Raw genomic sequence first — 22,080 nt, 5'->3', positions numbered from 1 at the left:
GAATGCACAACCATAAAACAGTAGACAAAAAACAAATTATTAGCGCAAAAATAGACCTACACAAACAATGAAGATAAAAAAGAACTCCTAAACCTTATAAAAAGGGGATATAATACATAAAACACAAAGTTCTTGATTGCGCAAAAAAATGCTAAAATGTAGGTAATGAGGGATACAAAAAATCTATATAAATATCACTTTACTCTTATGATAAAAATCAGTAAAACATTTAATTTAAAAATCAAATAAACAATCCAATTACCTGGCAATGATACATATAATCTTCAAATTTGGTCCTATTAAATGGAGAAGAAAATCTCCTTATGCGGTATCAAAACATAGGAATACAAAAACAATCCGTACTCACTTATGGATATAAGAAATCTGATATGGGTATAGTTAAGCGTCTCCAGAAGCCAGTGAAAGCCGCTTTGTATTTGTGTGTAAAGATGTTGTTCTGTATGGCGTCTGAAGCTCTCATCTGTGTCTGACTTGCAGTGTACTTCAGGAGTTATGCTACTACAAGTCTGTTATGGCCTCAAACTGACCGGGAAAAGCAAATGTAACTAAACAATAAAATAGTGCAAGAAAAAAACAAAGAAAGATTGCCGATACTTGAACAAAAAGAACAAATTGTTTAGCTTCATGTGTTGTAGTTGTTCGGGGTGGTGTCTGTATACAACAGAATTGGCTATCTCCTTCAGTGTTACTGGTCGTTCCAGAGCATTGTTTCACAGAAATATTTATTTATTAGTCAGCCTGTTAAAGTGGAAGAGTAGAGAGACGGGTGGCCGGTAGGTAGGGCTGGTGAAAGGCTTTCAACTATTATTTAGGATGCATTCCCAATAGATCTAGAAACATTTGAATTTTTTTTTTTTGTGGTTCTATAATATCCATATTCTTTGAGAATTAGGCTATATTGTATGTGGAAGATCCACTCTGCTATGGATGGATGGTCAGCTGTCATTCTTTTATTATATATTTTACTAGTTCATTTAAACAGTGTCACATCTGTCATTCTTCTGAACTGTTTCCAAATTAATAGCCTTAAAATGTGATGTATTGATCAGTAAAATGTGTTCATTCTTTTTTTTTCTCATTCTAGCATATCATTGTCATTAAAATTCCATTTGCTTTAACCATATCTTTCTATATTTTTTTAAAAGGCTTATCATAAGAAACTTTTGGGGTGCTGAAACAAGATTACCAACAGGAACAGTGGATCGGATGTTATCAATATTGAGCTCACTGTATTCCCCAAAGATAGAAAAAGACTATTTGAGTCTAGCAACAAACCTGCTTCTTGAAATGACCAGTAAAAGTCCAGATTACGTCAGGCATATGTTTGAACATCCACTTTCTGAATGCAAATTTCAGGTAAAATGCATGGTGATGTAATGTCTTGAGCACTAATAATGACAGTTTTAAAACATCTTATTGCACATGCATCAGAAGAGGTGAATAAGTTTTTTCTTCCTTAGGAGTATATGGTTGACTCCAACTGGCGCTTCCGCAGTACTGTTCTCACACCAATGTTTGTTGAAACACAAGCTTCACAAAGTGGCCACAGGTCTAAAACACAAGGATCTGTGTCAGTTCTGGAAGCAGTTAGTGGTCAGCTACGAGCTACCCAGCAGCACTATCAGTTTACACCAACACAGAATATAGGTATGCTGTTTGTAGTGTTTCATATTGTATCTGTTACCTATCAGATTTATTTATTTTATATAATGTTATTATTGCTGAATGGCAGCACAGTTTTATTTTTTCTTAATTATATTTTATGAATCTGTGGGTAGATATGATTTTTTTCACAACATACTTAAATTTATAGTGTGTCACTGTTACTGAACTAAAAAATTAATTATAATAAACTGGATATCCAATATGTTTACTGATTACTCAAAATTATTTAAATCAGAGCTAAATATCTTGCCATATCTCGTGAGTCCATAATGGCTGGGGATTGTCTTGACAAGCAGGAGGAGTGTATGTATCTATGTATGTGTATTTATATATATATATATATATATATACCGTATATGTGTATTTATATATATATATATATATATATATATATATATATACCGTATATGTGTATTTATATATATATATATATATATATATATATATATACCGTAGGAGAATTCTGTGTGTTCTGATAACAGAATAATATTACTAGCATGTGTGTGTGTTATGTTAAATAGCTTGTTTCATAAGCTACAAATATTTTTATTATTCTTAAGCGTAAACAAAGAAACAATTATGTTATTATACCATTTTAGGTGGAAGAAGCTCCTTTAACTGGCTGACGGGAAGCAGCATCGACACTTTGGCAGATTACACAGCTGAGACCTCATCTGAGTCTCTTAGCTCAGCTTTGTTATTTACAAAGAAGAGTGAAAAATTACGAAGAGGCTTGTTAAAACCAGTAGGTCCAGATTTTGGGAAAAAAAGATTAGGTTTGCCTGGAGATGAAACAGACGGTAAAACCAAAGGTAAGGATGTAGTTAAAATGCATATTATTTATTTCATCAGATGGTGAGAAGAAGCTTGTGGGAATATTCCCTTCCTGACCACTAGGAGGATGCAACAAACACCCCAACACACCAAAACTTTAAATCCCTCCAACTTCACATGATCCTCTATAATTTTCTTTTGCCTCCTTCATGAGGAGTGAGGTGAAATTAAAGTGCAAGAACTATTGATCATTTGAAAGAGGATCTTCTAATCTATCTGAGGCCAGGTAAAATATGGACTTGTCCACCAATCGCCTGGGTTATAGATGCTGTTACTATTTCAGAACCTTGGCATCATGCTCACACTGCTTAGAATGGGCTTGTCTGCTGCCACTGTGGTAAGCCCAGTGGATGGAGGTGCTGAGTGGTAAGTACCTGCACCTTAAGCCCACCGGCTATTAGTATGAACATGTGCACATGATTTATATAGTCTGGGGACATATATTATACATCATGCACCTTATACTAGTTGTTTTTAGCACTTTTAGACACTTTAAAAAACTTTGTTTGTTTTTTAGGTTACTGTTGCTGTACATTTAGCACTTCCGGCTAAGCGAGCTCAGAATTTGCTTCTGAGCTATACACCGTGGGCTAGATTACAAGTGGAGTGCAAAATATTGCTTTTGCAAGGGTGATATTTGCACTTCATTTAATAATACCAGCACATGCAAATGTGCGCTGGTATTACAAGGTAACCGCAATGCATTGCTTGGAAGCTTTGCTCTCATGAGAGCGCGCTTCCATTGGGCTCCAATGAGAGTCTCATTCTCATGCCGTGAGACACAGCATTTTAACCTAGCGCAGCGAAGGGGGTAAGTATCTCAGCAATGGGCAGCAAATGTTAAATGTATATGAATATATATATTTATTTTTTTTATTAACTCATAGATATATATGTATAACCATATACATATATATTTACAGGGAACACACAGTTCCCCATAGACCGCAATGTAAAGGCAGTGCTGTTTTTTTTTCTTCTTACACCCCACACCCGCCAACCTTATCCCCTAAAAAATGCTTCCTCCAATATACCTTATTTTGGGGCCAATTGGGTTAATTTTCGGAGCGCTTATTGCTACCGTGAGCTTGCGGTAGCAAACAGCAGCCACTTGTAATGGCTGGTTATTTATGGCACACCCGTAAACGGGTGAGTTTGCCAGTTTAAGGGCGTGCAATAAATTAACTCTCCACTTAATCTGTAATCTAGCCCAGTATGTTTTATTTCACCTGCGCTAAATGTCTGTTTTTTATATTTGGGTTTTAGCTTTTAGCACTCACAGGTAGGGCAGGCATGGTAAAGGTTATCGGTTTCACCTCACCTTTTCTGATTTATAATCCTTTCCTGTGCTGCTGTAAGATTCTTAGCTTGTATGAAGGTTGTAAGGCACTGTGATCATCACAGCCTCAAATGTATTTAACCCTTTATGTGCTTTTATGATATGTAAGCATTTTTACTGTATTTACAGGTTTTTTTCATCGCTTATTTCAACAGTACCTTATCTTTGTTTACCGTTTACCTTTTAAGGGTTAACTAGTGATACATTGTGCCTTTTTCTCCCCTTCGAGGTGGACTATGTGTGTACTTTTTACTGCCTATTTGCTTCTGTTTATCTCTCATGCTAATTCCTTACTGTTACTATGGAGCAAACTGGTGCAGCTCAGGCCTCTGGTCTGCCGGCTGATCATCTAGAAGGGAGTTCCTCTGTTACTTTAACCCCTGCTAGTTTGTGTTTGCTTTGTAAGGATTCTCAGGTGTGCGTCCTTGCTCAGGTTTGTACCTCATATGCTGAGTCTATTTCTAATCCTAAACAGGATTTTTCTGCTATGCATTGCGTGTAAGGGTTTATACATTATCAAACTTTCTCCCAGAAGAGTTCATGAACTTTCTCCAAAACTTAGTTTTTTCTTTCATGGTTCAGATATAGCATGTGATTTTAAATATCTTTCTATTTACTTCTGTTATTACCCACTCTGCTATTAGTGAGATTTTAACTTGTTTACCAGACACTTGCAAGGATTTGAAGGTCGTCCTTCTTTGGCCTTTAGCTCTTCAGGGACTTCCCTTAGGAATGGCCACTCTAAGTTACCCATTTATGATAAGGAGTGTTTCTGACTCTTAGGATTCTTCATCTGAGGATAGTCTATCTGAGTCTCAGGACCCTACAGCTGTGGCAGAGTATGTGTCCTTTAATTTCAGGCATGAGCATATTTACATATTTATGCATTATTGCAGGAAGTTATAATTGCTTTAGAGGCAGGGGAAAGTCCTGCTACAGTCAAGCATCATGTGAAGAGGATTGATGCAATTATTTAAGGAAGCCTGATTCAGTTTTTTAAATTATTTATAAGGAATGGCAGAAGCCAGTTATTCCTTTTTTTCATCTTTCAAATTTAAATCTATGTTTCATCACCCTTCTGTTAAAACAGATTTGGGAATCTGTTTCTAAGTTAGATGCAGCTATTTCCACTTTGGCCAAGCGTACTACTATTATTTTGAATACAGTTCCTCTTTTAAGGATCCTTTAGATAGAAAGAAGGTTTTCATACATGTTCCTTTCCGGTTGCAAGTTTTATGTTTAGGCCTGCAGTTAGTGTAGCCTGTGTCGGGTGACAATCTCTCAAAACTTGTTTCTGGGGAAACCACTCTGGATGAAATTCAGGATCGTCTTAAACTCCTGAGGACAGCAAATTCCTTTATTTGTGATGCAGCAGTAGAAGTTATTCTCATCAATGCTAAAAAGGATGCATTAGCTGTTTTAATTAGGCAAACTTTCTGGGGTAAGTCTTGGTCTGCTGATATGGTTTCCAAGCACAGACTTCTCTCTCTACCCTCCAGAGTAAAGCTGTATGGGTCTGGACTGGATGCTTGTATTGCCACCGTCATAAGGTGTAAGGGAGTTTTTTTGCCCCAGTATAAGAAATCAAAGGATAAGCCTAGAACTGCATGGTGTTTTTCACACCTTTTGACAATCTAAGTCTTACAAGTATGCCTCATCTGCTCTGGATACTCAAAATCGTCCTGAAAATCTTGTTTGTACGAAAACAAACAGTCCAAGATGTGTACCCCAGCATGCAGGTGCAGCCTTATACTTGGGAGAGATCTGTTCAGGATTCCTATGTTTTGTAAATTATTTTCCAGGGTTACCGAATAGGTTTTTGTTCAAGACCTCCTTGGGGAAGATTGGCTTGTGTGAGAGATTTAGGACTAATGGGGGTGATTGCCCCACTTTCAACTTTAGAATTAAACTAGGGGTTTTATTCAAATCTCTTTATAGTTCCAAAGAAAGAACGTTGTTTTTTTAATAAATTCCTGAACGTTCCTACTTTCAAGATGGAGACAATTCTCATTTTGCTTACTAGTGAAGGAGGGTTAGTTTGTCTACTATTGCCTTAAAATATGCTTATTTGCATATACATATTTGCAAGTATCATGTCAAGTTCCTGAGATTTGCTTTCTTAGACAAACAAAAATACTGGGAGCTCTGTCTGTATTCGTGCTCAAGAAATTTCTTTAGTTCCTTAATTGGACAAAATTCTGGTTCATGCTTTTTCTTTTCATATGGCTGTGTCTGACACTCATATGTTTTTTTCAATTGTTTCAGAGCCATGGTTGAAACATAAATCTACCAAAAAGTGCTTTAACCCCTCAGACTTGTGTGTCATTTTTGGGTTCATAATAAATTCTGTGACTATGCCTTTATCTCTGACAGATCAGGGCAGACTAAAGCTGCAACAGGCTTTTTCCCTTCTGCAGCTGAATACTATCCCTTCCATAGCTCAATGCATGCAAGTTGTGGGTCTCATAGTGCCTGCATCAGATGCAGTTCCATTTGCCAGATTTCATCTTTGGGCCCCCCAATTGCAGATGCTGTATCAATTGAATGGGGACCACAAGGATCTGTCTCAGAGGATTCTGTTAGATTACAAGACAAGAGAGTCCCTGACTTGGTTGCAGACTTATTAGTCCCTGGTTTGGAGCCTTGTTTCTACCTCCTGTGTGTATTATTTCTTCCACAGATGCAATCTTTTTAGGCTGGGTGCAGTCTGGGGGTCTTGTAGAGTGCAGGGAGTTTGGTTTCCTTAGAATGCGAGGTTATCAATAAATGTTCCGGAACTCCTTGCAATCTTCAGGGCTTTCCAGAGATGGCCCAGCTTCAGATACAAATATTTTCTGATATTCCTGTTAGACATTGTCACAGCAGTGGCTTATGTCAATCATTATGTAGTAACTCACAGTTCCTTAGCAATGAGGCAAGTGTCCTGAATCATCAGTTGGGCAGACAGAATGCTATCAATGTAGGATTTCTGCCATCTATATCTCAGGTGTGGACAATTGAGAGTCAGACTTTCTAAGTCGCCAGTCTCTTTACCCAGGGGAATGGTCTCTGAATCTGGAAGTTTTCAACCAAATTCTGAAGCGTTGGGGTCTGCTGAGAAAGATCTCATGGCCTCCAATTTCAATCACAAACTGCCTCAGTATTATGCCAGGTCTCGGGATTCACAGGAAAGTCTGTTATGCGCTCTAGTGGTCCCTTGGTCATTCAACCCGATTTACATGTTTCCTCTGTTGGTGATGCTATCCAGGGTGATAGCCAGAATCAAGCAAAAACAAGACTTAGTCATTCTGATTGCTGCAGTTCAGCCTTGCAGGATTTGGTTTGTGGATCTTGTGCAGATGTCCTTGTTCCAGCCTTGGATGTTTCCTCTAAGAAAGGATCTGCTTTCACAAGGCCCTTTCTTTTATCAAAATCTAAAAATTCTGATTATGACCGCATGCAAACTAAATGCTTAATCCTGTCTCAGAGAGATTTTTTTTTACATAGTTATTGGTACCCTTATTCAGGAAACCCGTTGACATATTTATCATAAGATCTGGAAAACCTTTTTTATTTCCTATGGCATGGAGAGTTCACAAAGTCATTTCAATTTCTAGTGGGATATTCAACTCCTGGCCAGCAGGAGGAGGCAAAGAGCACCCCAGCAAAGCTGTTAAGTGTAATTCCCTTACCCATAATCCCCAGTCATTCTCTTTGCCTCTGTCAATGGGGGATGTGCAAAGTTGGTGTCTGAATATATTAATCCTTTTATGGGTACTTTTCCCTCCAAGCAAGGATTAGGGTCTAGCTGTGTCCACGTCAATTTCTTTAGTAAGAGTAGTGGTGGCTTTTAGCAGTTATAATGAGGCAAGGTAGTCTTTGCTTTTCTTTTAACACTTTGCTACCCCTTTATAGAAAGCCAGGTCCATGACAGGGAGTGAAGTACCTGTCACGAAGTAGCAGTATCTGTCCTGCAGCTGGATCTAAGGTAAGTGCCTTTGCCTTCTAGGTTCTGAAGGACAGCAGCACTTAAGAGGTTAATCCTTATATTGATCCATTTTGGGACATAGTAATCCTTATAGTTAAGGATTCATATTATGGACAGATTTTGACAAATAAACAAATATGTTAATAATTGCGCTGGACTTAATTAGTATCAAACCACTCCTAATAAAAACAGCTTCCTCTATGCTGTTAAAAATGTATGGCTAAAAAGAAAAGAAATGTAATAGGAGGGCGCTAGGCAAAGCTTAAGACACTTGAATACAAAAATATTCTACAACTTCATCGATCTACAAGATACTTCATTAATAAAAATAAAAATAAAATGATATATAAATATATATGATCCACATAATAAGAAGGCCTGGGACATCTCCCTTAGGTCAATGACAAAATAATATCCAAATTTTAAAATATAACATAAGACACAAATCTTGCTAATATATGAGCGTTAGTTTATATCGGCACACAAACATTTTTAAAATGAAGACATATACAAATCTATATTCGAGACCTACTTGGTCTAAATAGTTAATACCTCCTTGAAGTGTAACTAAATATGTATCTATAAAGGACTTAGTTTACCTGCCTAAAACTTATTTTGAAAAAGCCCATAATAGGGTTAAACGCGTCGACGTTTAAGGCAGCGATATCTATACAGGGTGAGGTATATCCCACCAAGGATTTAACCGTGAACCAGCTGATTTATCTATGGACTGTTTGCTGTAACATTTCATAACCCGGGTTATATGCAATAATCGTCAGATCAACTAACAGTGAAATCCACTATTCGCCTCAAGAGCAAGTACATTGAATCAATTTGTTATCCTGTATCGGTAACCAATTCCGACTTTGATCCGGATTCGAAAAGCCGTTACAATAACTGTGACTTAGCCCAAAGATCTCATGGGAGCAAGTTGATACATTGTGGCAAGATGCTGTGAAGAGGGTAAGTGAGCCAGCCTGTTTGTAACAGGAACAACAGGACATCGGGCGTACCCCTCAAAAGAATTTATTCGGACAAGAGCAAAATTGAGGTAAGGTACTGAGCAGAACACTTGAAGGTATATATGCATAAAAACAGATAATATCGGTCCAAGTACTGATTAACTTTAAGACTGATTTGTATTAGCTGTGGACAATCTGTGACTTATTAATACATCCGCTACAAGTACATATTTAGTTACACTTCAAGTAGGTCTCAAATATAGATTTGTATATGTCTTCATTTTAAAAATGTTTGTGGGCCGATATAAACTACCGCTCCTATATTAGCAAGATTTGTGTCTTATATTTTAAAATTTGGAAATCATTGTGTCATAGACCTAAGGGAGATGTCCCAGGCCTTCTTATTCTGTGGATAATATATATTTATATATATCATTTTATTTTTATTAATAAATTATCTTGTAAACCGATGAGGTTGTAGAATATTTTTGTATGCCAGTGTCTTAAGCTTTGCCTAGCGCCCTCCTATTACATTTCTTTTCTTTTTAGCCATACAGATTTTGACACTTAATGTGTTTTAAAAGGCAGCACAGTATGAGACTTAAGGGGAAGTTCACTTGGGTAAGGGAACGGTAAAATCCTTTATTTGATGCAACGGACTAATGTGACTATTAATTGAGCTCTGTGGTTAAATGTTATGACACACTTGAGTCTTTTTATTCTTAAACCTTATTTCAGTTTACTGTTTTACTTCAACCGTTTAATTTACAGCCGCTTTACCTTTTCGCGCTCTTTTGGAGGCACAGTTAATTTCTGTCCTGCTCATGTGACGCCCGCACTTCCGCTTTATCGGAGCAGAGCTTAGTGAGGCTAATCTGCATAGCGGATATGTGTCTGCTTGTAGCTCATATTTAATCATCATACGGAGTTGGTCTACAAGAGAGGATTTCTGCAGGAGAGTACAGTTTCCTCTTAATGGTGGGGTGTCATTTCTGTCCAGTAGGAACCTAAGGCAATTTAAGGTTGCTTCTTAGGTTATCTTTATTTTGCTCTGTCATTTTAGACCCTCCTATTTTTTAAAACGATTAGGTTTTTTTCACTAATTTCATTAAGCTAAATTCTGTAGTTATGTATTCAGAATTAGACCAGTCTATGTTTGTGGGTTTTTGTGTGGTGTTAGCTTTGGAATTCTTCTAGAATTCCTAGAGTTCCTGCAGGAAGGTTTATCAGCCTGTTCTTTGAATGGTCAGATTTCAGCTCTGTCTGTTCTGTTTCATAAGACAATTGCTAAGATTCCTGATTTTTCAGGCTTTTGTTAAGGCTCTGATTAGGATAAAACCAGTTCTTCCAGTTTCTCGTCCTTGGCATCTAAATCTAGTTTTGAGGGTTTTTCAAACTCCTCCTTTTAAACCTATGCTTGGTTTGGATCTTAAGCTATTATATTAGAAGGTTCTTTTTCTTCTAGCAATTTATTCTGCTACAAGAGCCTCTGACCTTTCAGCTTTATCTTGCGATCCTCCTTTTCATCAGGATAAGGCTGTTCTTCACACTATCTTTTCTTTTCTTCCTAAAGTGGTGTCTACAGATACTATCAATTAGGAAATAATGGTTCATTCTTTATGTCCTGCTCTTAAGAATTTTAAGGAGTGTCATCTTCACAACTTGAATGGTATAAGAGGTCTTAAATATTATGTAGAACCCACAAGAGATTTCAGACTTTCTTCTCATTTTTTTTCTTTTTTTTCTGGGCCTCGCAAAGGTCAGAAAGCTACAGCTGTTACTTTAGCACCTTGGCTTAAAGCTTTAATTCACAAGTCTTATTTAGTTGTGAGGAAAACTCTGTTGGAGTGTATTACTGCTCATTCCACTAAAGCAGTTGCTGCTTCTTGGACGTTTTTCTATGAGGCTTCATATTTGTAGGGCAGCTATTTGGTCTTCTTTGCATACTTTAAAAAAAAATTCACTTTAATGTGTATGTTACTTCGGAGGCTGCCTTTGGCATTATAGTTCTGCGGGACATAGTGCCTGAATAGTAACATCCTGCTCTCACTGCTTGTCACCTCTTTTCACGTTGGTCTTATGGACTCCACGGCTTGGGATATTGATTCCCACATGTGATGGCTTGTGTACTCTCACTATCTGATGAAAGAAAACAAAATATATGCCTATTTCATAAATTTCTTTCATGATGGTGAGAGTCCATAAGCTCCGCCCTTTCTTTTTGTTCAGGTGGCGATGGTACATGTTTTGCACTTCTTTGCCGCAGTTTATATTTCCTGCTTTTCTTTTTTCCTCATCTACTTGGCTATATATGTCTGAGGATCCCATGGGAAGTGGGAGAAATTTAAAGTTTTGGTGTTGGGGTGTATTTTGCCTTCTTGTGATCAGGAGGGGAATATTCTCATACGTGATGGCTCGTGGACTCTCACCATCATGAAAGAAATTAATTTATCAGTTAAATGACACTCAAGTCAAAATTAAATTTTCATGATTCAGATAGAACATGCAATTTTAAACAACTTTACAATTTACTTCCATTAACAAAATGTGCACAGTCTTTTTATATTTACACTTTTTGAGTCACCAACTCCTACTGAGCATGTGCAATAATTAATAGAATATATGTACAGTATATGCATTTGTGATTGGTGGATGGCTGTCACATGATAGAGGAGTGGAAATAGACATAACTTGGAAATTTGTCAGATAAAAATCTAATGCTCATTTAAAGTTCAGACTCTGAGGCCCATTTATCAAGCTCCGTATGGAGCTTGTGGGCCCGTGTTTCTGGCGAGAGACTTGCCAGAAACAGCAGTTATGAAGCAGCAGTCTAAAGACTGCTGCTTCATAACCCTGTCCGCCTGCTCTGAGCAGGCGGACAGGAATCTCCACAATTCATTCCGATCGAGTACGATCGGGTTGATTGACACCTCCCTGCTGGCGGCCCATTGGCCGAGAGTATGCAGGGGGCGGCATTGCACCAGCAGCTCTTGTGAGCTGCTGGTGCAATGCTGAATATGGAGAGCGTATTGCTCTCCGCATTCAGCGAGGTCTTGCGGACCTGATCCGCACTGTCGGATCAGGTCCGCAAGACCTTTGATACATAGGCCTCTCTGTGCTATTGCATTGTCTTGTTATCATGCATTTGTTATTCTTTCAAATCTACTGTATTTACTGGTCATTTAAGCATAAATTATGTTTTCCAATACATCAGACAAAAATACAATTATGAAAAGTAAGTTGCATAAAAGTTTAATGCATCACTTCAGTCACGTGTTGCATAAACTAAAACTGAATTTAAAAAAATTATTTTCTTTTTTTAATTTTTCACTGTGTTTAGTTTCATATGTCTTAATATAATTAAGATATAAATGCAGATTTGTACAAAATGCAAACAAATAAACAACAAGGAAACTATAAGTATAAAAAAAAAAAAACCACAGAATATAATTTGCTATTAGGGGAATTAAACTCTGGATGTTAAATAATCCTTAGGCAGACAACTTGACACTACTCTACTTCCCACTCATGTTTTAAATATGTTTAAAAGTGATACATTATAAGTAAGTGATACAACAAAGCAAATAAAGAATGTGATCAAACAAGCACAGTGCATAGATAGAAATGCAAAAAATATACTTAAATTATAATTTACCACAGATGAAAATAGATGTAGAAAGTGCAATTTATTTTCTTGAAGTCTTCAGTTATAATAATGTCTAAGGGTGGTTTCCTCAAGAAGATAGAAACATAGACATAGTGCAAAACAGTTTACATAGAAAATTATATCCCAATCCGAATAAACGGTACTCACATGGGGGAGAGCTTCTATAGCTCTAAGTTATAGATGTTATTTAAATTCCCACTGGCATAGACCAGAACATGTATTCCAAGGATTTATTTATTTATCAATAATTAATAGTTCTCAATCTCCAACTGCTGCTGTAGAAACATATGTAAAATAGCAATTGTCTAAAAAAGGGAGGTAAATGAGTAATTAAACACATAGTTCAGGGCTTATCGTGAGATTTTTCGATCTATCTTATTGTCCCACAAATAAGAAAGTGTGCCATAGATATCGAGTTTATTAGAAATATAGTATTGATAGCATTTTAGTAAAATGGATACAATAAAAGTAGAATCCTGAAAAATTACTATTCCACATGATTTTTATATTGGTATTTAAATTAATTTAATAGTAAATCCTTTTCCTTCCTAGTAAACATTAAGCTTATTTCATAAGGGGTGATAGTCCACCAGTGATTTCTCCTGCAATTTAACTCCTGGACACTAGTAGGAGGCAAACATTCCCAAAACTCTAAAAGCACTCAATCCCTCCCATCTCTCTGGTATGCCAGGCTTATTTTTGCTTCCACAGGAGTAATGGGAAGAATTGAGATAATCCAGATTCTTTGTTGAGAAGTGTCTTTAGCCCTCAGATCTTCTGCTGTTGCTTTCACAGCACTGGATGGACTCTATAGTGGAAGCAGTTATTTTCTGCAGCTGGTAAGCCGGTAGAGTGGGTGCATATCAAGGTATGTGAGCATATTCATGCACTCATATAGCCCACAGGCTATTAGTAGATATGCCATAGCCAGGGGCGTGATTATTTACAGGCATTTACTTGTTACACTCTATACTTTAATGTTCATGCTGTTATGGGCATTGTATATTTTCTTAGTGGACTTTTACATTTTTTCCTGACAGAAATAGTGATTTTATCTTTACTTTATTTCTTGTCAAACTGTAGTGTGCTTCTCTGCTTTGTTTGCATGTTCCAGATTTTTTACATTCTTTCTGCAAGATTTGTCTGGTACTTCTGAAACTCAGAGGATCAGTTCAGCCAGAGAACTCATTAAAGAATCACACTCTGACACCTCAGATTTATCTTCTGAAGGTAAAATAATTTTAGATGATCAGGAGCCAGTTACTTATCAGGATTCAGAATCCTTGACTTCTATTGTCAAACTTGTACATCTTTGTGCTCTGTTAAAGGAGATTTTATGTACTTTAGTTGTCCAACACCCTAAACCTTCTGAGGAAAAATTATCAAGCAATTGGATTTGATTTTCTCTAGAGATTTTTCCTTTTCCAGAGGCTATTACAAATATAATTACCAAAGAGTGTCCAAGCCTGGTCTTCCTTTTAATCCGTCATAAAAATTTAAAAGGAGGTTTCTCTTACCAGATTTAGATTTAGGAAACTATTCCAAAGGTGGATGGTAATTTCTACCTTAGCGAAATGTACTACTTTTACATAGGAGGATAGTACTTCTTTCAAGGACCCAATGAACAGAAAATGTTAGTAATTTTAAGCAAAAACTTTTTAACAAGCAGTTTTCTTGTTTAAGCCAGCCATTAGTATTATTTGCATTGCAGCAGCTTCTACTCTGGTGTGATAACTTATCTGTGCAACTTTCAGATGATTCTGTGGATGAAGAATTTTAACATTGTTTGAAACTTCTAAAGTCAGCCAATACTTTTTTTTGTGATGCTTTTGTTGACATAATCAGAATAAATGGGGGGGAAAAGTAGCGGTACTGACAAGGGCTTTGTGGCTTAAATTATGGTCACCTGATATGGTTTCAAAAGGCAGACTTTTATCAAAGAAAGATTTTATTTGGGCCTCTTCTAGACGCCATTATTTCTACTGTGACTGGAGGAAAAGGAGCCTTTCCTCCCGCAAGTCGAAATGTCTATGGGAAAGAACAGAGGAAAAAGCGTCCTCATCACAAAATGGAACAAGACTAAACAGTCCGAAATAACGTTTCACCTCTGCTAAATCGACATTAAAGTGTGGCCCGATCCAGATTCTCCTCTTGTAGGGGACAGATTATGCCTTTTTCAGAAGGCCTTGACACAGTCTTTCCAAGATCCATGGGTTCTAAACATAGTTTCCCAGGGATACAAGATAGGCTTCAAAGCAAGGCCTCCTTGAGGAAGGTTTGTCTTATGTTGCAAAGGACCGTGTAAAAGCAACAACTTTCTTTCAGTCTGTCCTGTATCTGGAACTTCTGGGACTAAAAGTTTTAGTATTTGTCTCAGAAAAAAAGCCAAGGTTTTTATTACAACCTCTCAGGGTTCCTACTTTCAAAATACAAACCATTCAGACTATTCTACCCCTGTTCAGCAGGGGCAATATATGATAATAATAGATTTAAAAGATGCATACCTTTTATATACCTATCCACAAAAACCATTACTAGTTCCTAAGATTTGCCTTTCAGGACAAACATTTTCAGTTTGTTGCAGTACCGTTTGGTCTAGCTACTGCTCCCAGAATTTTCACAAAGGTTTTTGGAACACTTGTGTCTGTATTAAGAGCTTTATGGTATTTTGGTGTCTCCATAGCTGGATGATATCTTGGCTCAGGATCCATATTTACCTTTAGCAGTATCTCATACCAACAGACTTTCTCCAACATAGGTGTGTCCGGTCCACGGCGTCATCCTTACTTGTGGGATATTCTCTTCCCCAACAGGAAATGGCAAAGAGCCCAGCAAAGCTGGTCACATGATCCCTCCTAGGCTCCGCCTACCCCAGTCATTCTCTTTGCCGTTGTACAGGCAACATCTCCACGGAGATGGCTTAGAGTTTTTTAGTGTTTAACTGTAGTTTTTATTATTCAATCAAGAGTTTGTTATTTTAAAATAGTGCTGGTATGTACTATTTACTCAGAAACAGAAAAGAGATGAAGATTTCTGTTTGTATGAGGAAAATGATTTTAGCACCGTAACTAAAATCCATGGCTGTTCCACACAGGACTGTTGAGAGCAATTAACTTCAGTTGGGGGAACAGTGTGCAGTCTCTTACTGCTTGAGGTATGACACATTCTAACAAGACGATGTAATGCTGGAAGCTGTCATTTTCCCTATGGGATCCGGTAAGCCATGTTTATTAAGATAGTAAATAAGGGCTTCACAAGGGCTTATTAAGACTGTAGACTTTTTCTGGGCTAAATCGATTCATTATTAACACATATTTAGCCTTGAGGAATCATTTATTCTGGGTATTTTGATATGATTATATCGGCAGGCACTGTTTTAGACACCTTATTCTTTAGGGGCTTTCCCTAATCATAGTCAGAGCCTCATTTTCGCGCCGGTATGGCGCACTTGTTTTTGAGGACAGCATGGCATGCAGCTGCATGTGTGTGGAGCTCTGATACATAGAAAAGTCTTTCTGAAGGCATCATTTGGTATCGTATTCCCCTTTGGGCTTGGTTGGGTCTCAGCAAAGCAGATTCCAGGGACTGTAAAGGGGTTAAATATAAAAACGGCTCCGGTTCCGTTATTTTAAGGGTTAAAGCTTCCAAATTTGGTGTGCAATACTTTTAAGGTGAAATTTTGGTGAATTTTGAACAATTCCTTCATACTTTTTCGCAATTGCAATAATAAAGTGTGTTTAGTTTAAAATTTAAAGTGACAGTAACGGTTTTATTTTAAAACGTTTTTTGTGCTTTGTTATCAAGTTTATGCCTGTTTAACATGTCTGAACTACCAGATAGATTGTGTTCTGACTGTGGGGAAACCAAGGTTCCTTCTCATTTAACTATATGTATTTTATGTCATAAAAAAATTTAGTAAAAATGATGCCCAAGATGATTCCTCAAGTGAGGGGAGTAAGCATGGTACTGCATCATCCCCTCCTTCGTCTACACCAGTCTTGCCCATACAGGAGGCCCCTAGTACATCTAGTGCGCCAATACTCCTTACTATGCAACATTTAACGGCTGTAATGGATAATTCTATCAAAAACATTTTAGCCAATATGCCCACTTATCAGCGAAAGCGCGACTGCTCTGTTTTAGAAAATTCTGTAGAGCATGAGAACGCTGATGATATGGTTTCTGAAGGGCCCCTACACCAGTCTGAGGGGGCCAGGGAAACATTTCTCAACAAGCTGAACCTGATGTGATTACTTTTAAATTTAAGTTGGAACATCTCCGCGCTCTGCTTAAGGAGGTGTTATCCAATTTGGATGATTGTGATTATCTGGTCATTCCAGAACCACTATGTAAAATGGAAAAGTTCTTAGAGGCCCCGGGGCCCCCCGAAGCTTTTCCTATATCCAAGCGGGTGGCGTACATTGTTAGTAAAGAATGGGACAGGCCCGGTATACCTTTAGTACCTCCCCCCATATTTATAAAATTGTTTTCCTATAGTCGACCCCAGAAAGGACTGATGGCAGACAGTCCCCAAGGTCGAGGGGGCGGTTTCTACTCTACACAAGCGCGCCACTATACCCATAGAAGATAGTTGTGCTTTCCAAGATCCTATGGATAAAAAATTAGAAGGTCTGCTAAAGATGTTTGTTCAGCAAGGTTCCCTTCTACAACCAATTGCATGCATTGTCCCTGTCACTGCAGCCGCGTGTTTCTAGTTTGATGAGCTAGGAAAGGCGATTATTAGTAATTCTTCTTCTTATGAGGAGATTATGGACAGAATTCGTGCTCTTAAATTGGCTAATTCTTTCACCCTAGACGCCACCTTGCAATTGGCTAGGTTAGCGGCGAAAAAATTCTGGGTTTGCTATTGTGGCGCAGAGCGCTTTGGTTAAAATCTTGGTCAGCGGATGCGTCTTCCAAGAACAAATTGCTTGACATTCCTTTCAAGGGGAAAACACTCTTTGGCCCTGACTTGAAAGAGATTATCTCTGATATCACTGGGGGCAAGGGCCACGCCCTTCCTCAGGATAGGTCTTTTCAAGACCAAAAATAAACCTAAGTTTCGTCCCTTTCGCAGAAACGGATCAGCCCCAAGGGCTACGTCCTCTAAGCAGGAAGGTAATACTTCTCAAGCCAATCCAGCCTGGAGACCTATGCAAGGCTGGAGCAAAGGAAAGCAGGCCAGGAAACCTGCCACTGCTACCAAGACAGCATGAAATGCGGGCCCCCGATCCGGGACCGGATCTGGTGGGGGGCAGACTCTCTCTCTTCACTCAGGCTTGGGAAAGAGATGTTCTGGATCCTTGGGCGCTAGAAATAGTCTCCCAAGGTTATTCTCTGGAGTTCAAGGGGCTTCCTCCAAGGGGGAGGTTCCACAGGTCTCAGTTGTCTTCAGACCACATAAGAAGACAGGCATTCTTACATTGGGTAGAAGACCTGCTAAAAATGGGAGTGATTCATCCTGTTCCATTAGGAGAACAAGGGATGGGGTTCTACTCCAATCTGTTCATAGTTCCCAAAAAAGAGGGAACGTTCAGACCAATCTTAGATCTCAAGATCTTGAACAAGTTTCTCAAGGTTCCATCGTTCAAGATGGAAACCATTCGAACACTTCTTCCTTCCATCCAGGAAGGTCAATTCATGACCAAGGTGGATTTCAAGGATGCGTATCTACATATTCCTATCCACAAGGAACATCATCGGTTCCTAAGGTTTGCATTCCTGGACAAGCATTTCCAGTTCGTGGCATTTTCTTTCGGATTAGCCACTGCTCCTAGGATTTTCTCATAGGTACTAGGGTCCCTTCTGGCGGTGCTAAGACCAAGGGGCATTGCTGTAGTACCTTACTTGGACGACATTCTGATTCGAGCGTCGTCCCTTCCTCAAGTAAAGGCTCACACGGACATTGTCCTGGCCTTTCTCAGATCTCACGGATGGAAAGTGAACGTGGAAAAGAGTTCTCTATCTCCGTCAACGAGGGTTCCCTTCTTGGGAACTATAATAGACTCCTTAGAAATGAGGATTTTTCTGACAGAAGCCAGAAAAACAAAACTTCTAGACTATTGTCGGATACTTCATTCCGTTCCTCTTCCTTCCATAGCGCAGTGCATGGAAGTGATAGGTTTGATGGTAGCGGCAATGGACATAGTTCCTTTTGTGCGCATTCATCTAAGACCATTACAACTGTTCATGCTCAGTCAGTGGAATGGGGACTATTCAGACTTGTCTCCGAAGATACAAGCAAATCAGAGGACCAGAGACTCATTCCGTTGGTGGCTGTCCCTGGACAACCTGTCACAAGGGATGACCTTCCGCAGACCAGAGTGGGTCATTGTCACGACCGACGCCAGTCTGATGGGCTGGGGCGCGGTCTGGGGATCCCTGAAAGCTCAGGGTCTTTGGTCTCGTGTAGAATCTCTTCTACCGATAAATATTCTGGAACTGAGAGCGATATTCAATGCTCTCAAAGCTTGGCCTCAGCTAGCGAGGGCCAAGTTCATACATCAACCATCAGGGGGGAACAAGGAGTTCCCTAGCGATGGAAGAAGTGACCAAAATCATTCTATGGGCGGAGTCTCACTCCTACCACCTGTCTGCTATCCACATCCCAGGAGTGGAAAATTGGGAAGCGGATTTTCTGAGTCGTCAGACATTGCATCCGGGGGAGTGGGAACTCCATCCGGAAATCTTTGCCCAAGTCACTCAACCGTGGGGCATTCCAGACATGGATCTGATGGCCTCTCGTCAGAACTTCAGAGTTCCTTACTACGGATACAGATCCAGGGATCCCAAGGCGGCTCTAGTGGATGCACTAGTAGCACCTTGGACCTTCAAACTAGCTTATGTGTTCCCGCCGTTTCCTCTCATCCCCAGGCTGGTAGCCAGGATCAATCAGGAGAGGGCGTCTGTGATTTTGATAGCTCCTGCGTGGCCACGCAGGACTTGGTATGCAGATCTGGTGAATATGTCATCGGCTCCACCATGGAAGCTACCTTTGAGAGACCTTCTTGTTCTAGGTCCGTTCGACCCACTCCAGCTGACTGCTTGGAGATTGAACGCTTGATCTTATCAAAGCGAGGGTTCTCAGATTCTGTTATTAATACTCTTGTTCAGGCCTGAAAGCCTGTAACCAGAAAAATTACCACATAATTTGGTATATCTGTTGGTGTGAATCTGCAGGATTCCCTTGGGACAAGGTTAAGATTCCTAAGAGTCTATCCTTCCTTCGAGAAGGATTGGAAAAAGGATTATCTGCAAGTTCCTTGATGGGACAGATTTCTGCCTTGTCTGTGTTACTTCACAAAAAGCTGGCAGCTGTGCTAGATGTTCTAGCCTTTGTTCAGGCTCTGGTTAGAATCAAGCCTGTTTACAAAATTTTGACTCCTCCTTGGAGTCTCAACCTAGTTCTTTCAGTTCTTCAGGGGGTTCCGTTTGAACCCTTACATTCCGTTGATATTAAGTTATTATCTTGGAAAGTTTTGTTTTTGGTTGCAATTTCTTCTGCTAGAAGAGTTTCAGAATTATCTGCTCTGCAGTGTTCTTCTCCTTATCTGGTGTTCCATGCAGATAAGGTGGTTTTGCGTACTAAACCTGGTTTTCTTCCAAAAGTTGTTTCTAACAAAAACATTAACCAGGAGATAGTTGTGCCTTCTTTGTGTCCTAATCCAGTTTCAAAGAAGGAACGTTTGTTGCACAACTTGGATGTAGTTCGTGCTCTCAAATTTTACTTAGCAGCTACTAAGGATTTCAGACAAACTTTGTCTTTGTTTGTTGTTTATTCTGGTAAACGGAGAGGTCAAAAAGCAACTTCTACCTCTCTCTCCTTCTGGATTAAAAGCATTATCCGATTGGCTTATGAGACTGCCGGACGGCAGCCTCCTGAAAGAATCACAGCTCACTCCACTAGGGCTGTGGCTTCCACATGGGCCTTCAAGAACGAGGCTTCTGTTGATCAGATATGTAAGGCAGCGACTTGGTCTTCACTGCACACTTTTTCTAAATTTTACAAATTTGATACTTTTGCTTCTTCTGAGGCTATTTTTGGGAGAAAGGTTTTGCAAGCCGTGGTGCCTTCCATTTAGGTGACCTGATTTGCTCCCTCCCTTCATCCGTGTCCTAAAGCTTTGGTATTGGTTCCCACAAGTAAGGATGACGCCGTGGACCGGACACACCTATGTTGGAGAAAACAGAATTTATGTTTACCTGATAAATTACTTTCTCCAACGGTGTGTCCGGTCCACGGCCCGCCCTGGTTTTTTTAATCAGGTCTGATAATTTATTTTCTTTAACTACAGTCACCACGGTAACATATGGTTTCTCCTATGCAAATATTCCTCCTTAACGTCGGTCGAATGACTGGGGTAGGCGGAGCCTAGGAGGGATCATGTGACCAGCTTTGCTGGGCTCTTTGCCATTTCCTGTTGGGGAAGAGAATATCCCACAAGTAAGGATGACGCCGTGGACCGGACACACCGTTGGAGAAAGTAATTTATCAGGTAAACATAAATTCTGTTTTTGTTGCTACGTGGTAGGAGAATCAATTTTCCAAAGAGTTCTCTTACTCCTTAGACCACAGTTTCTTTTCTATGAGTCATTATAGACAGATTGATTAAATTAGTCTTTCTTTAGCAGATCAAAGTTGCAGACAACTTGTGTAAGTTTCAGTCGATTTCAATCCATTCAGTAGCTGTATGCATAGAAGTGCTAGATCTAATGATTGCAGCATCAGATGCTATCCCTTTTGCACATTTCACATGAGACCTCTTCAACTCATGCATGCTACGTGCTAAGGTGCAAGGACTATACTCTGCTCTCACAAAGATAAAGAGTAAGGCAGTCTCTGTCTTGGTGGATAAATCACCAGTCCATTTCTCTAGTGGCATCCTTTATGTTGAACCTGGACAATAATCACTACAGACACCATTTCTTGGGTTGTGGTGCAGTATGGGGGAACAGGAGAACACAGGGTTTGTTCTCTAGTCAGTACTACCTACCAATAAATATTTTGGTACTCAATGCAATATTCAGGGCTCTTCAGACATGGCCATTTCTGAAGAGGTAGACTTATCTGCGTTTTCAGACAGACAATATCACAGCGGTGTCTTATATCAATCATCAAGTGGGAACTTGCAGTTCCCTAGTGATGAAGGAGGTCTCTTAAATGTTGAATTGTGATTTCCACAATTCATATCCCAGGAGTGAACAACTGGGAAGCAAAATTTCTCAGTCTTCAATCCCTTCATCCTGTGGAATGGTCTCTAATCTGAAAGTTTTAAATCAGGTTGTAGATTGATGAAGTCTCCCAGAGATAGGCCTGATGGCTTCTCATTTAAACAACAAGTTTCCCAGATACTTTGCAAGATCCAGGGATCCTCAGGTGGAGTTTATAGATGCTCTAGCTGCTCCTTGGTCATTTCGTCTTGATTACATTTTTCCACCAATGTTTCTGCTTCCAAGAGTAATAGCTCAGATCAAGCAGGAGCTCTCATCAGTAATTCTGATTGTTCCGGCTTGGTTTGCGGATATGATGCAGATCTCTGCCACTACAGCACAACCTAGTTTCTCAAGGTCCCTTTTATCAGCAAGATCTCGAGTCTCTCATCTTGAAGGCTTTAAAATTGAACAT

The 22,080-nt window shown here is 39.2% G+C and overlaps 1 protein-coding gene across 1 annotated transcript in view; it reads left to right on the top strand.

The window, feature by feature from the left end:
- PRKDC (protein kinase, DNA-activated, catalytic subunit) overlaps nt 1-22,080 on the top strand; it is a 2,064,551-nt gene that overhangs the window by 1,485,019 nt on the left and 557,452 nt on the right. The window contains 3 exon segments of the mRNA XM_053715028.1: nt 1,167-1,377; nt 1,482-1,668; nt 2,286-2,498. Of these exon segments, the coding sequence (XP_053571003.1) occupies nt 1,167-1,377; nt 1,482-1,668; nt 2,286-2,498 (611 nt within the window).

This window comes from Bombina bombina, chromosome 5, assembly GCF_027579735.1.
Source record: "Bombina bombina isolate aBomBom1 chromosome 5, aBomBom1.pri, whole genome shotgun sequence".
NCBI classification, from domain to species: Eukaryota; Metazoa; Chordata; class Amphibia; order Anura; family Bombinatoridae; genus Bombina; species Bombina bombina.
Note: the sequence above shows the minus strand (reverse complement) of the source record. Positions and strands in the feature narration are given on the sequence as shown.